Source organism: Dendropsophus ebraccatus, chromosome 11 (genome assembly GCF_027789765.1).
Source record: "Dendropsophus ebraccatus isolate aDenEbr1 chromosome 11, aDenEbr1.pat, whole genome shotgun sequence".
Taxonomy (NCBI): domain Eukaryota; kingdom Metazoa; phylum Chordata; class Amphibia; order Anura; family Hylidae; genus Dendropsophus; species Dendropsophus ebraccatus.
Window position 1 is genome coordinate 14,070,331 of NC_091464.1, and position 15,730 is coordinate 14,086,060.

The 15,730-nt window shown below is 41.2% G+C and overlaps 1 protein-coding gene across 1 annotated transcript in view; it reads left to right on the top strand.

The window, feature by feature from the left end:
• Positions 1 to 15,730, top strand: part of REN (renin) — a 49,416-nt gene that overhangs the window by 22,514 nt on the left and 11,172 nt on the right. The window contains exons 3-8 of the mRNA XM_069944867.1: positions 3,218 to 3,310; positions 8,413 to 8,560; positions 9,746 to 9,869; positions 10,388 to 10,506; positions 12,248 to 12,444; positions 13,136 to 13,144. Coding sequence (XP_069800968.1) covers positions 3,218 to 3,310; positions 8,413 to 8,560; positions 9,746 to 9,869; positions 10,388 to 10,506; positions 12,248 to 12,444; positions 13,136 to 13,144 — 690 coding nt within the window. The remainder of the gene's footprint in view (positions 1 to 3,217; positions 3,311 to 8,412; positions 8,561 to 9,745; positions 9,870 to 10,387; positions 10,507 to 12,247; positions 12,445 to 13,135; positions 13,145 to 15,730) is intronic.

A 15,730-nucleotide genomic window follows, 5' to 3' on the forward strand; every position in this document is an offset into this window, starting at 1 on the left:
AGTCACTAAAGGTTAAAGCAAACTTAAAGGTCTTCGATTGGATAAAAATCGGAAACAGACGAATCCCACCAATCCCATGCAGTTGGTTAAAGCCAGTCACTCGGCTATATAAGAGAGCAGAGTGCAAGGGAGACTCTAATAGCGGAGGTTAGACAGAGAGACGTAACTGTAAGCAGAAATACATGGGACAGGTCAATGCCGCATAGAGGATAATAAGAAAGCACAGGGGAACACGAAGAAAAGCAAACAGAGGAGGGGAAATCTACAGCCCAAAGTAGGAGAATTCCTGGACGATCTGTGACAATGGCCGTCATTACCATGAGAGTATTCTTATTTGCTTTCTTCACTATATCATGTAGTGGACTCAGAAGGTAAGAACATTTTTTATTGGGAACATCCCATTCTGGACGGTGCTGCTCTGCAAATGTTGAAAGAATGTCATATCTAATGCTCTGTACACACTGTAGTGAAGGTTTGGCTTACATATGTCGGAAACTTGCAAAAGATATATATATATATATATATATATACACCCTTAATTTTACTATAAATTTACTACAAAACAGAAAAAAAAATTTGAAAAGTTGAAAGTTGAAAATGGAAAAAACCTTCAATGGGCCCTGTCATTATAACTTTTAAAATCTAAATCAGCAGGGGCTGTGATACAAAGCAAGTTTGCAATTTACATTCATTTTTTTTCTCAAGCTTTATAACAAAGCTATACTTACTTGTATCAAGGTCCAGTCTCCTGAAGGCAGCTATATAACAGCTATACTTACTGTTTCCAGGTCCAGTCTCCTGTAGGCAGCTATGTTACAGCTATACTTACTGTATCCAGGTCCATTGTCCTGACGGCAGCTATATAACAGCTATACTTACTGTATCCAGGTCCAGTCTCCTGAGGGCAGCTATATAACAGCTATACTTACTGTATTCAGGTCCGGTCTCCTGAAGGCAGCTATATAACAGCTATACTTACTGTATCCAGGTCCATTGTCCTGACGGCAGCTATATAACAGCTATACTTACTGTATCCAGGTCCAGTCTCCTGAGGGCAGCTATATAACAGCTATACTTACTGTATCCAGGTCCAGTCTCCTGAAGGCAGCTATAAAACAGCTATACTTACTGTATCCAGGTCCAGTCTCCTGAGGGCAGCTATATAACAGCTATACTTACTGTATCCAGGTCCATTGTCCTGACGGCAGCTATATAACAGCTATACTTACTGTATCCAGGTCCAGTCTCCTGAGGGCAGCTATATAACAGCTATACTTACTGTATTCAGGTCCGGTCTCCTGAAGGCAGCTATATAACAGCTATACTTACTGTATCCAGGTCCATTGTCCTGACGGCAGCTATATAACAGCTATACTTACTGTATCCAGGTCCAGTCTCCTGAGGGCAGCTATATAACAGCTATACTTACTGTATCCAGGTCCAGTCTCCTGAAGGCAGCTATAAAACAGCTATACTTACTGTATCCAGGTCCAGTCTCCTGAGGGCAGCTATATAACAGCTATACTTACTGTATCCAGGTCCAGTCTCCTGAAGGCTGCTATATAACAGCTATACTTACTGTATCCAGGTCCAGTCTCCTGAAGGCAGCTATATAACAGCTATACTTACTGTATCCAGGTCCAGTCTCCTGAAGGCTGCAATATAAAAGCTATACTTACTGTATCCAGGTCCAGTCTCCTGAAGGCAGCTTTATAATAGCTATACTTACTTGTATCCAAGGTGTATAGCTACCTTCCGGAGACTAGACCTGGTTACAGTAAGTATAGCTGTTATATAGCTGCCTTCAGGAGAATGGACCTGGATACAGTAAGTATAGCTGTTATATAGCAGCCTTCAGGAGACTGGACCTGGATACAGTAAGTATAGCTGTTATATAGATGCCTTCAGGAGACTGGACCTGGATACAGTAAGTATAGCTGTTATATAGCAGCCTTCAGGAGACTGGATCTGGATACAGTAAGTATAGCTGTTATATAGCAACCTTCAGGAGACTGGACCTGGATACAGTAAGTATAGCTGTTATGTAACTGCCTCCAGGGGACTGGACCTGGATACAGTAAGTATAGCTGTTATGTAACTGCCTCCAGGGGACTGGACCTGGATACAGTAAGTATAGCTGTTATGTAACTGCCTCCAGGAGACTGGACATGGATTTCAGATAAGTATAGTTTTGTTTTACAGCATGAGAACTAAAAAAAAGTCAGAAAGTCATAACAACAGGTATGCATTCAGTTTTGCTGCTTTTAAGAGAATTTGTTCTTACACTGTTTTTGTTTTTACAGTAAAACTGACATATTAACTTTATTCTCCCAGATGGTACAATAACAGCGATACAGAATTTTTATCATTTTTTATATTTTCAGTAAATTTTAACTTAAAAAAACCAAATACATGGTTTTCAATTGCCATATTCTGACCTCTAAGATTTTCACTGTTTCATCCATAGACACATCTTAAGTATAATTCTTTGTGCCATAATCTCTAGTTTTTTATTAGTACCTATTTGGGGTAGATGGGACATTTTGTTTAGTTCAATTCTGATATTTGGTATTCTGTTTCATTTATGTCAATGACCAAGTAGGATCAAAAATGTTTTATCTTATTGTCCAGACAATTTTTCTTGCATCAATACCAAATGTTGATTTATTTTTTGTTTACTTTTTTTTATTTGAAAAATGGGAAAAGGGGTCATTTGAGCTTTTATTAGGGGAGGTTTTTTTTTTAGACTTTAAAAAAAATCCTTTTTTTTTTTTTTACACTTTTTAAGTCCCACTAGAGGACTTTAATTAATAATAATCATTAGATTACTTGTACTGATCAATGCTATGCTATAGCATAGCACTGATCAGTTAGATAGGTGCTCTGCTGATATAGTCTGCCTCAGGCAGACTTAAAGTGTCACTGTCGTTTGTAAAAACTTTTGACATGTCTCAATGACAGTGACACTTTAAAGACCTTTTACAAAGGCCGATTATCGGCCAGGAGAGTTGCCAGAAATACTCCTGCGGACGATAATCGGCCAGTGCAAAAGTGACACCAATCACCCAAGGGTTATGTGAGATGCTGATAACGACAAAAGGAAACTGACATATGTATATATCTGAGCTGTCAGTTTCCAGATCACAAGCAGCAGCGCATACTTACTTGTTATCTGGAATCCTGGTCTCCTGTCCATTGGCCACTGCTGTATCTTCAGGCCTGATGGACAGCTGGAGGAGGCAGGGCCTGCAGATACATCCGGTGGTTGGAGGACTGAAGAGAGGGATGCTGGATCACAAGAAGAGTTGATGTAAGTATACACTGCTGCTTGTGATCTGGAAACTGACGTCACAGATACATTTATGTTTGTGTTGTCAGTTTTCAGGGCTGCACGAACGAGACAATGATCATTTGTGTAGCCCGACCACCCAATTTGTTGTGCCATGTAAAGGCACTGCAAATAAGTGCTGAACCCTTTATCAGCAAAGGCACCCTGGCTGGTACAGCAGTGATAGCAACCAACTGGCACCCCACACTAGTGTTGTGGGGGTGCCAATCGGACACCTGACAGGCGTGGCACCTGTTAATTCACTCTCTGCATGCCTTATTCGATATTAATTGCAACATGTAAACAGTTAAACTGTTGGGATCAAACTGAGATTTTACTGTCTCATGAGCTGATGCGTCCTACAAATGTATTGATAAATCTCCCTCAGTCTTCATTTACTAGAATTGCATTTGGTAGTATCACTAACCTACAGTAAGACCTTAGCTTCTTGTATCTGGCCTGAGCCTAATCTCAATAAGGATTAAGTATCTGATTTTTCTGGCAATGTCTGCACAGAACACTGTTTTGAGTAACAAGACTTCTGCAAAGTACACAATATGCACATAGCAAGGTATATATATATATATCTCCAGAGATATTGACCTAGTGGAAAGAGAACAGAGCTGGAACCGCTGTGCTGCTCTAGTCTCAAAAATAGACATAGCAAAGTACACAAGCAAAGATACTTGATTCTTCAAACAGGAGGCACAAATGGGGAATAATTACATTTCTTTGTGGAATATTTTCAGATAAACAATATAAGAAAAATTGCATAAGGCAGCGGAGTATGCCAGCACATGAGACACAAATCACAAAATAGCACTACTTGTATAGTTTAAAAAAATAATATTTCAAGGGGTATTAAATAATAAGTTTTACAAAATGTAAATAGAAATAAAACATACTTACCAAGCCCTGTTCCCCTGCAGGTCTTGTTCTACTTAGTCCCATCCCCTGATCTTCTCTATTCTTTCTGCTTCCAAGTTGAGTGCTCGTGTTGAGTGCCTCAGCCAATTGGCCACAGCAGTGTCCCGTCTCTCACAGTGAATGGATGAGATGGCAGGTCCTGCTCCCAAGCATTCATCATGGAAGCAGGAAGAAGAGAGAATATGAGGGGAGCAGCAGGGGACCAAGGCTAGGCAAGTATGTTTTTTTCTACTTAAACATATTCATTTTTACACAGAAGAAAACAGAATTCATAGTTTCATTGGCTTATACGCTGTTTTGTGGTGTGTGTGGTTTTTTTTTTTGCTTTATTTACATTTTATTCCACAACTAAATTATTGCAGGTGTTTTATAATTGCTTTCATACACGTTTTATTTACGACTGTGAAATACAAACATTATAGGCCTTATGTTAGTCATTCATTTGTTCATCTTGGAATCATATCTTTGAGAAAATGTATTATTAATGGGTAAATCATTGTTTTCCAATAAAAAACTTAGGGGGGACTTGGCATGAGTTTCTATGAGACTATGCATCGCATGAGATTATGAGACGACTTTGGAGACTTGAGCTACTGGATGCCTGTTTGGAAGGAAAAATCTATCTACATAGACAGATTAGAGAAAGAGAGATGAAACAACAGTGTCTCCTTTCCCCTACACTACTCAGGAGAGGATGTTGTTTTGCCCTAGGTCAGGTGATCATGATGTGATGTCAGCGATGGGCGGATTTACAGGTGAGGTGTTACAGATTGGCTGGCAACAGAAGGTACAGAGATCATGTGACCTGTGTCTGAGAAGGGAGGGGGAGGACAGAGGAGTGGAGACAGAATGGAGCAGGCGGTGAGGATTTTCAGCAGCTTCAGGGTGTGAGTCTGGATGTGCTGCAGACAAACCGACCAATTCATGTAATAGAAACCTATTACTTACATGCTTAGATTATGAGTGGGGATTAAATGGAGTTACATCTTTCTTAACCGGAGTTCCCCTATAATGGCCCCAGCCAAGTGGAAAACACTATGTAACGTCCATCATATATTCCAGAGGGCTTTGGTTCTAATGGTTGTTCTAATTCCAGCAGCTCCTTCACTGTGACCGTGAATAGGTCAATGAACAGCATAAAATTACTGTCTTGTACACCTAGGCTAACCTGGTTCCTTTCAGCCTGTCCCGGCTCTTTATTGCTTGTCCTGTTTCCCACCTTGCTCTGTCTTTATTTCTATGCAGATTGGTGCCATGTGAAGACCTCTTAACCAAAGTTTTCTAAATTTAACTTCGCTCCCCCTGCAGGTCTATATAAAGCAGGCTTTCTTGTTCTCGGGGATAAAATACTTTACATCCTAAAAACCGTAAAGCCCAAATCTATTCTGCTCTTGATTTGATTCATTGTCAACAATGAAAGGAATTCCCGCTCTTACCTTTCTCTTTGGAGCAATGGATTCTATGAAACAACAATGTATACTTACAGTACGGCGGGTCACGGCTATGGTTACTCTGCCCTCAATACCCCACAACACTAAAGATCTATATTTACACATCATTCAAGGGACATGAACAATTAGAGGTATTTTCTGGGAAACCACACAGGCCATAAATAGACTCTACTTCATGGAATACACTTCAAGCTGAATATCGGGGCATAATGCACAATGCTCTAGGTGGTGAGGAACACTGAGGCCTAGGAAAAAAATGGTCCATGAGAACGTAATTCCCAAGGTAGAAGGGCTTAGCAAACTGAACCTTGAATGAATGGAGTGGTAGCAGCAATTTACTGTTAACCAAAAATTAAAGGGGTTGGCCACTTTATAGTAAAATTGTTGTTGTGGATAACCCCTTTAAGAGCCTACTAACCGAAATTGTAAGTGTTTTGCACACACGCACATGTATATAAGACTAATACCTGTGTGTAAATATATCAGGACAATATTGTAATCTCTATGATTATCTTTAAAGCCAGGAAATATCAATGTGAACAGACATCTGTCAATATGCTGGAAAAAGAAGTCTGATCCATTCAATTTACAAGACTTAAAGCAAATCTGTAGCACCTAGACAGTCCCCCCACACTCACACACTCACACTCAGCTGGTAAAGTTTTGTTGTCCATACAAACTAGTCCAGTCCAGGGAGCTTTTTGGGGTAAAATCAGCTTTCATTTGGGTGTTGTGGTGTGACGGTGTCAATGAGGCAGGGCATAGAGCATCCGTGCCCTAGGCCTGCAGCGCCTCTCTCTCCGTCTTCATCCAGTCAAGGGACATGCCAAAAGAGAAGGCGGGGAGAAAGGCGCAGCAGACCTAGGGCACAGATGCTCCAGGTCCTGTCTCATTGACTCATGTGCCGCCTTATTAACCCCAAAATGACCCAGTGGACTGCACCGATTTTCATTTTTGCGTTTTCGTTTTTTCATTTTACCATCTAGAGGGCCATGTGGGGGCTTGTTGTTTTTTTCAGGAATAGTTGTACTTTGTAATGGCGTCTTTCATTCCACCATAACATGTATGATGGAATTCCAAAATTATTATTTATGAAGATATAAATTGGTGTAATCGTAAAAAAGAATGCAATATTGTTACTTTTGGGGGGTTCCTGTGTCTTTGTAATGCACTATATGGTAACAGCGACATGGTACTATTACTCTATAGGTCAGTCCGAACACAACCACATGCAGGTTAGGCTGCATTCACATGTTCAGTGATTTTCCCGGTCCGTGATTGTGGTCCGGCAGCAACCTCCGTGATCCGTGCAAAACAGTCAGTTTTGCATCCGTTTTGTATCCGTGTCCGTTTTTTTCTCTGATCTGTCTTACAGCATTTTAAATTACATTGATTACATCACATACCTGTTTTTCAAGGATAAACACGGATGTCACATCCGTGTATATCCGTGAAAAACACGGATCTCATTGATTTCTATGGGGAATCCTTTCCGTGCATCCATTCCGAGTAATGACATGTCCTATTTTTTAACGGAACAGATCACGGATCCGTGAAATCACGGAACATCTGAATAGCCCTATAGAAAGCAATGGGCTTTAAAAGGATCCGTGAGCACGGACAACTTCCCGGAACGTGTGAATGCAGCCTAAGTTCTCTAATGTTATATATATATTTTTCTTATTATATCCCTTTTTTTTTTGCAATTAGTTAATAATAAAATGTGCCTATTGTGACGCTTATAACGGTTTTATTTTTTCACCTACGGGCTGTATGTGGTGTCATTTTTTGTACTATGATCTCTAGTTTTTGTTAATACCATATTTGTGTAGACGTTTTGATCACTTTTTATAAATTTTTTCTTATATATAATGTAACAAAAAATTGTCAATTCTGGCACTTTTTTCCCTCTTTTCTTTAACGCCGTTCACAATGCCGATTGTTATATTTTATTAAATTGGACAATTACGCACGCTACGGTGTATAATATGTTCATTTATTTATTCTTATATGTTTTATTTATCAAATGGGAAAGGGGGGTGACTTTTGTTGGGGGAGGGGCTTTGCAGTGTTTTTTTAAAACATTTAAACTTTTTTTTGTACACATTTTAAGTCCCCTTGGGGAACTTTTACTTGCAATCATGAGATTGCATAGACTGTACAATGCTTTGCCATAGGCATAGCATTGATCAGTGTTATAGGCGCTCAGCTGATGCCTGTGGCAGACTCAATGAGCAGATTGACGATCGTACCGCACGGAGGAAGGTGAGAGACCTCTGGCAGTCTGAAACAATGCGGGGGTCCCGATTGGTAAGTGACAGGAGCTGCTCCTGTCACTTACACTTATCGGGGTAATCGCTGTAACCTGTCATTAACGGTGAAGGCCCGGCTGCTCACGGCAGCCAGCCCCCACCTGCTATGAGGGGCGCTCCGCTCTTTATAGCTTCTTAGAGACCCAGGGCGTACAGTTACGTCCAGGGTTGCTAGGGATTAAAAGTTGATTTAACCCTGAATAGCAGCCCCAAGAGAAACATGCGGACTTCAAAACGGTACTGGTGATTTGGGGGGCTGTCCAGGCAGTACAGATTCGCCTTAAAGGGATTTTCCCGGCAAAATGTATTTCTATGTATGTACTGTATATGTATAAGATATTTTAAAATATTACTTTACACTAAACGCAATCATTCCGTTTTTTTTCTGCTGTAGAATCCCACTTCGAAAAATGCCATCAATTCGCGAGAGTCTGAGAGGAATGGGAGTAAAAGTCACTGATGTATTTCCACAACTAAAGATGACAGGATCTGGAAATTCTAAAAATGGAACAGCCCCAACACATCTTACCAACTACTTGGATGTGAGCAGGGGCGGTCTTGGCATTTCTGGGGCCCCAAGCGAAGTTATGTCTGGGCCCCCCCCCCCTCAACATGCGTTCCAAAACAATAGACCGCTGTGTGTTGCCTCCAGTAGTATATACCCCTTGTGCGCTACCGCCAGTAATATATACTCCTTGTGTGCTGCCCCCAATAGTATATACCCCTTGTGTCCTGCCCCCAGTAGTATATACTCCTTGTTTGCTTCCCCCAGTAGTATATAGACCTCTGTGTGTTCCCCCAGTTATATATAGCCCCCGTGTGCTCCCCCAGAAGTATATAGACCTCCTGTGTGCTGCCCCAGTTGTATATAGACCCCCTGTGTCCTGCCCCCAGTTGTATATACCCCCTGTGTGCTCCCCCACAACTATATAGGCCCCCTGTGTGCTCCCTTAGGGGTATTTAGCCCCCCTGTGTGCTCCCCCACTTGGATATAGACCCCTGTGTGCTCCTCCAGTAGTATATAAACCCCCTGTGTGGTTCCCCCAGTAGTATATAGACCCCACAAGAGCGAGGCGTGGGGGCCCCCCTGGATGTTGGGGGCCCCAAGCGATCGCTTGGGGTGCTTGGTGCCAAAGACCGCCACTGGATGTGAGCAACACAATATACACATAGATAGATAGTAGATAGATAGATAATAGATAGATAGATAGATAGATAGGAGATAGATAGATAGATAGATAGATAGATAGATAGATAGATAGATAGATAGATAGATAGATAGGAGATAAATAGATAGATAGATAGATGGGAGGGAGGAGAGAGGAAGCTTCCGGCATTCCAGCTTTTTGGGAGCTTGGAAACACCTCTTGGATTCTTTGTACCAGAGAATAAAAGCATGTCGCTACATCCTGGAAGCACAGCTGGATATATGAAAGGTATCATGTGTCTCCTTATCCTAACAACTATTGACGGTGTCCTGCGGAGTGGACCTTGGACCTCCCCGCATAATGGTTAATTATGATGTCAGGAGCTCCAATACTATTTAAAAGTTCGCACTAGTGTACTGACACAACTGCGTGGCTGAGTCAGCACACTAGCGCGAACATTTAAACATTACAGATTACTACAACCTAGTTTATAACTGCAAAAAAGACACAATAAATATGCGAAAGTATATGCAAGTATAAAGTTGTTGTTGTTGTTTTTGTCGTCCTTTATCATTGCAGACACAGTATTTTGGGGAGATAAGCATTGGTTCTCCTTCTCAAACATTCAAAGTTGTGTTTGATACTGGATCTGCCAACCTGTGGGTGCCATCCAGTCACTGTTCCCCACTGTACAGCGCCTGTGGTAAGTCATTGTGAGCTTACAGATAGATGGGATGTGGATACTCAGACCCCATTACTGCCTGGTTACTAAGGACAGGATGCAGGATGTCATATGTCAACAAGAATGTGTGGGAGTTTAAAAATTCTTTCAGTTATATAGTTTTGGTATATAGATTTGTAATTTACTTTTTTTTTTTAATCTCAAGTCTTCCAGTACTTATCAGCTGCTGTATGCCATGCAGGAAGTGGTGTACTCCTTCCAGTCTGACACAGTGTTCTCTGCTGCAGAGAGCACTGTCTAAGTATACAGCACTACATACATCAAGTACTGGAAGACAAGATTTTTAAATCGAAGTAAACTACAAATCTGTATAACTTTCTGACCCCATTCATTTAAATAGGAGCTCAGCACTATTCCAGCTTCCCTGCAGTATCACTGTAGTAGGTGGCTGCCCTATACATGTATATACTTCATCATAATAGCATGCAGTTTTTTATTTACTTGGTTTAGCTAATAACATCTCTTTTTTTTTGTGACAGCTTCTCATAATCGATACGACTCGTCTAAATCTCGCTCCTACACTGTGAATGGAACAGGATTCTCAATACAATATGAATCTGGAGGAGTAAGAGGTTTCCTGAGCCAGGATGTTGTTTCTGTGAGTTTTACCATCACACACATCTTCATACCTTCTTGTGCATCTCATTAAGATGAGATTTACGTTTACAATGGCCGTTATTTTGAGCACCAAATACCTGTTAATTATCATACTTTGGCGGCAGTCATTGGGGCGTTCAGAGCGGGGCCACGCAGCGACCCCTCTCTGAACCGCTGCGGTCCCGAGTTCCGCATGTAGCCCGGGGCCGCGGCTATTGGCGGGCACGATCCGATCGCTGTGCCCGCTAATTAAGTCTTCAGATGCAGCTGTCAAAGTTGACAGCTGCATCTGAAGACTTCAGAGCAGCTTTTCCCTGGTGTCTAGTGGGGAGATTGCTCCCCCGTGACGTTGTCATGGAGGAACGATCTCCGTGACTGGTGCAGGCCGGGGTCTGCGCCATAATGGCGCTGATCCCGGCTCAGCACTTGATTGCTTCTGGCTGCAGCAGCCAGAAGCAATCGAGTGCCTATTTCATTGATCTATGCTGCATATCTATGCAGCATAGATCTGTATGAGAGATCAGAGTGCTTATACTAGAAGTCGCCCAGGGGGAATAACCCTCACCCCAGGGGGAATAACCCTAACCCCAGGGGGAATCACCCTAACCCCAGGGGGGCTTCTAGTATAAGTGTAAAAAAAAAAAAAAAAGTGTTGTTATTAATAAAAAGCCCCCTCCCCTAATAAAAGTTTGAATCACCTCCCTTTTCCCATGTTATAAATAAAAATAAATAAACATGTTTGCTATCGCCGCGTGCATAATCGCCCAAACTATTAATTAATCACATTCCTGATCTCGCACAATAAACGGCGTAAGTGCAAAAAAATCCCAAAGTGCATAATTGAGAATTTTTGGTCGCATCAAATCCAGAAAATTGTAATAAAAAGCGATCAAAAAGTCGTATATGTGCAATCAAGGTACCGATAGAAAGAACACATCGTGGCGCAAAAAATGACACCTGAGACAGACCCATAGACCAAAGGATAAAAGCGCTATAAGCCTGGGAATGGAGCGATTTTAAGGAACATATATCTGTTAACAATGGTTTGAATTTTTTACAGGCCATCAGATAATATAAAAGGTATACATGTTACATATCATTGTAATCTTAACGACTTTTTTCTGGTTTTGCAGTGTACTTTGTGCAAAAATTCAGCCTGTTATTGCAAAGTACAATTAGTGACGCAAAAAAATAAGGGCTCATGTGGGTTTCTAGGTGTAAAAATGCAAGTGCTATGGCCTTTTAAGCACAAGAAGGAAAAAAGGAAAATTAGCCCGGTCCAGAAGGGGTTAAACATGTTTAGCATAAACCAGACATCTAGTGGGCCTCTATGCTCTCCAATGCCAGGGCTAAATGTTAGTCCCAATTGGTCCTGACTGAAAATAATGGCTGTTAGTTTACTAAAAAAGACAGCGTGTGAACATGACCTCAATATGAAACAAACAAATAAAAAAAATGAAATACTCTCTTAAAGGAATAGGATTGGGAGACAAATAGAAATTCTAACATTACAGTTCACAGACCTCAAAGAGCTTAAACTAAGAATGTCGGTCATTGTGTAGGTTCTATAGCACCAACCCAGTAGCTGCCAATACAATATATATTACATACTTTATATATAGTATATGCACATACTTCATTACGCAATGGTATATATATAAACATATATATATATATATATATATATATATATATATATATATATATATATATATAGTTTCTCTCTATTTCATGCGTTACAGGTGGCAGGTATTTCTGTTGTCCAGGTATTTGCAGAAGCTACAGCACTACCTGCATTTCCTTTCATCTTCGCCCGCTTCGATGGAGTATTAGGAATGGGATTCCCGACACAAGCCATCGACAACATCACGCCTGTCTTTGACCGAATTCTGTCTCAGAAAATCCTGCAGGAAGAAGTCTTCTCGGTGTATTACAGCCGGTGAGGGCCTAGAGCAAACAAATTGCAGAATCCATATTATAAATCCATATTATAAAATTGCAAATTGCAGAATCCATATTATAAATCATGAAAGCGTTATTCGCTAATACCCTATATCAGCCTCAATATCTGCACAGTTTTGTCCTATTTACTTGCCTGCAAGCTATAATAATTAAAGGGGTATTCTGGCAAAAAATAATGTTGTTTTTTTTAATTAACTGGTACCAGAAAGTTATATAGATCTGTAAATATCTGTAAAATTCTTAACTTTTCCAGTACTTATCAGCTGCTGTATGTCCTTCAGGAAGTGATGTATAGTTTCCAGTCTGACACAGTGCTCTCTGCTGCCACCTCTATTCATGTCAAGAACTGTCCAGAGCTGGGGAGATTTTCTATGGGGATTTGCTGCTCCGGACATGGACAGAGGTGGCAGCAGAGAGCACTGTGTCAGACTGGAAAGAATACACCACTTCCTGCAGGACATACAGCAGCTGATAAGTACTGGAAGACTGGAGATTAATTCACAAATATATAACACTTTCTAGTAACAGTTCATTTGAAATAATATATATATATTTTATTTTATTTTTATTTTTTTACCAGAGTACCCCTTTAATACTCACTACCATAGTTAGAGTGTCAGGCTATGTTCCCACTTTGCTTGGGTAACCAGAATCTTCTTTCTTTGCAGACAATACAAGTGAGAAGATAAGTTCCCATCCCCTTCCTATTGATGTCCCTCACACTAACTTGGTTTCCCAAGCGGTAACAGACTCTCAGCCGGTGCCCAAGAGCTACTTTACAAATGACTCCCTTTGCTATACACCATTATCTTAGTTTCCTCTTCAACATAAAACATTTATAAGGAGAATATGCATCAAACATTCAGGAACGAAAAGGCAGATTATATATATATATTTTTTTTTATAAAAAAAAAAAAGTTTGTTTGTTTATAGCTAAATTAGAATTAAATAAAAGTAATTTATCCATAAAGCATCAGTTGGCATCAGGCTGTGTTCACACATAGCATTTAATTAGCATTTAAAGGGGAACACTGATGATTTTTTTTTCTTTCAAATCAACAAGTGTCAGAAAGTTCTATAGATTTGTAAATTGCTTCCATCTAAAAATCTCAAGTCTTTCAGTACTTATCAGTTGCTGTATGTCCTGCAGGAAGTGGTGTATTCTTTCCAGTCTGACACAGTGCTCTCTGCTACCACCTCTGTCCATCTCAGGAACTGTCCAGAGCAGCAGCAAATCCCCATAGAAAACCTCTCCTGCTCTGGACAGTTCCTGACACGGACAGAGGTGGCAGCAGAGAGCACTGTGTCAGACTGGAGAAAATCCACCACTTCCTGCAGGACATACAGCAGCTGATAAGTAGAAGACTGGAAGACTGAAAGTAGTGGAAGACTGGAAATTTTAAAAGAGTAGTAATTTAGAAATCTGTATAACTTTCTGACACCAGTTTATCTGAAAGGAGAAAATGTTCGCCAAAGTACACAATTCATGGAAAAATATTGCTATTTTACCATGACTGCCCTGTTTGTGGCAATTTAAATGCTGTGTGTGAACATAGCCCCAAGCTGTCCATCCTGTTTTTTCATAAACCATCAGTTGTCAGAAAGGACAGGGGAATGCTGCAAGATGCGTTTTCCCACCCGACTTGCCCAGCAATCCAGCATCCATATTGAAGCACAGGATATTGTGAACTGTGCCATTCAAATGAATGAGATTGGTTCAAATGTGGAGCCAGACCATTAGATATATGTAAAGGGACCAGTAGATCTACAAATAATTTACATGCGGTATGTAAAAGCGCTCTCTAAAAATTGACCACTAGATGGCACTGTAGGACCAAGGAATAATTTGTTCTGCTAGAATGTATCAGTTTAGGAAAAACTTTCGTTAAATATTCTTCTTGCTGTAACCAAACATATTAACAACAGGTTTTCTGGGGGTTTTCTTACCTAATTGTTCCCTGTGTATACAGCCATAGATTGCTAATGATCTAAATTGATCAAAATTATCTTGTGCCAATACGTATTACATTGAGTTCCAAAACTATACCCTTGGTGTCACTGTTCTCCAGGAACAAGCTGGTGACCATGAGAAATGTTTCTTCTCTGTGTATTAACAAGTTGCTGTCAAGTTCTTTATTTGCTTCAATCTGTTTCTTGCCTTTCACCTTTATCAAAAAAGATAGCGCTGTAAAAACAAAAAAAAAACAATGGGGAATAAGTTCAGACCAACGAATATTGTAAAAAAATTGTGTTGAAACCCTGGTAAAGTTAGGGTAGTATTGCACAGAACGATAATTGGCTGAATCGGCCCTATCCGACTAATAAACACAACAATCAGCCGATAACAACGATCATCAGCTGATCATTGATATAGGTTTGGACCTATAATTGTTGGGCACCGACCGCGCACCGCTACGTGTAAAAGCTGTACGCAGCCAGCCACTGACGATATGCAAAGTGCCTACATTACCTATCCCCGGTCCAGGGCTCCTCCTGCGCTCTGCTTTTCCCCAGGTCCCCCAGCTTCAAAACAGCCTGTCTCAGCTGACAGGCCGCTCAGCCAATCACAGGCTGGGACCTCCGCGGGCAGTGATTGGCTGAGCGGCCTGTCAGCTAAGACAGGCCGCTCTGAAGATGGAGCGCGCGGGACCCAGGTAGAAGCAAAGTGCAAGAGGAGCCCTGCAGCCTGGATAGGTAATGTATACAGCTTAAGCAAGGGCTAACGATGTCCCTGCAGCCCTTGTTAGACGATTATCGGGCCGTGGAATAGGCCCAGTAAACGAGCGTAGATCTAGCAGATCGCCGCTCGTTTGCAGTTATTATCGGGCCCCCATCGGGGCTTTGTTAGCTAAAAGCTGAATAGGCCGGAATACTCTGGATCCACCATTCACAGCGGGTTCCAGTCATAGCTTTCCTATAATCAGATACCAAAAATAGAATTTTAAAGGAGAAAAAAATTATAAATAAAAAATCCCATGCAAGCAAAGGGGGGGGGGGAGGCAACATAATAATAGTAGCATTACCTGCCCCTGTGCCCCCACAGTGCCGCATCACCACTCCCGGACCCTGCCTGTCAGTGACTGGCTACATGGGCAGTCCAGCAGCCAAGTTGTGACGTCGTAATAACTGGGGCTGCAAGAGACCAAAAGGGGATCCAGGAGCAGGGATGGGGTGCTGCGGGGGCACAGGGACAGGTAAGTATACTTTCTTTATTATGTTTCCCCACCCTCTGCCTGCACAGGATTTTTTTTAGGCTTGTGGGC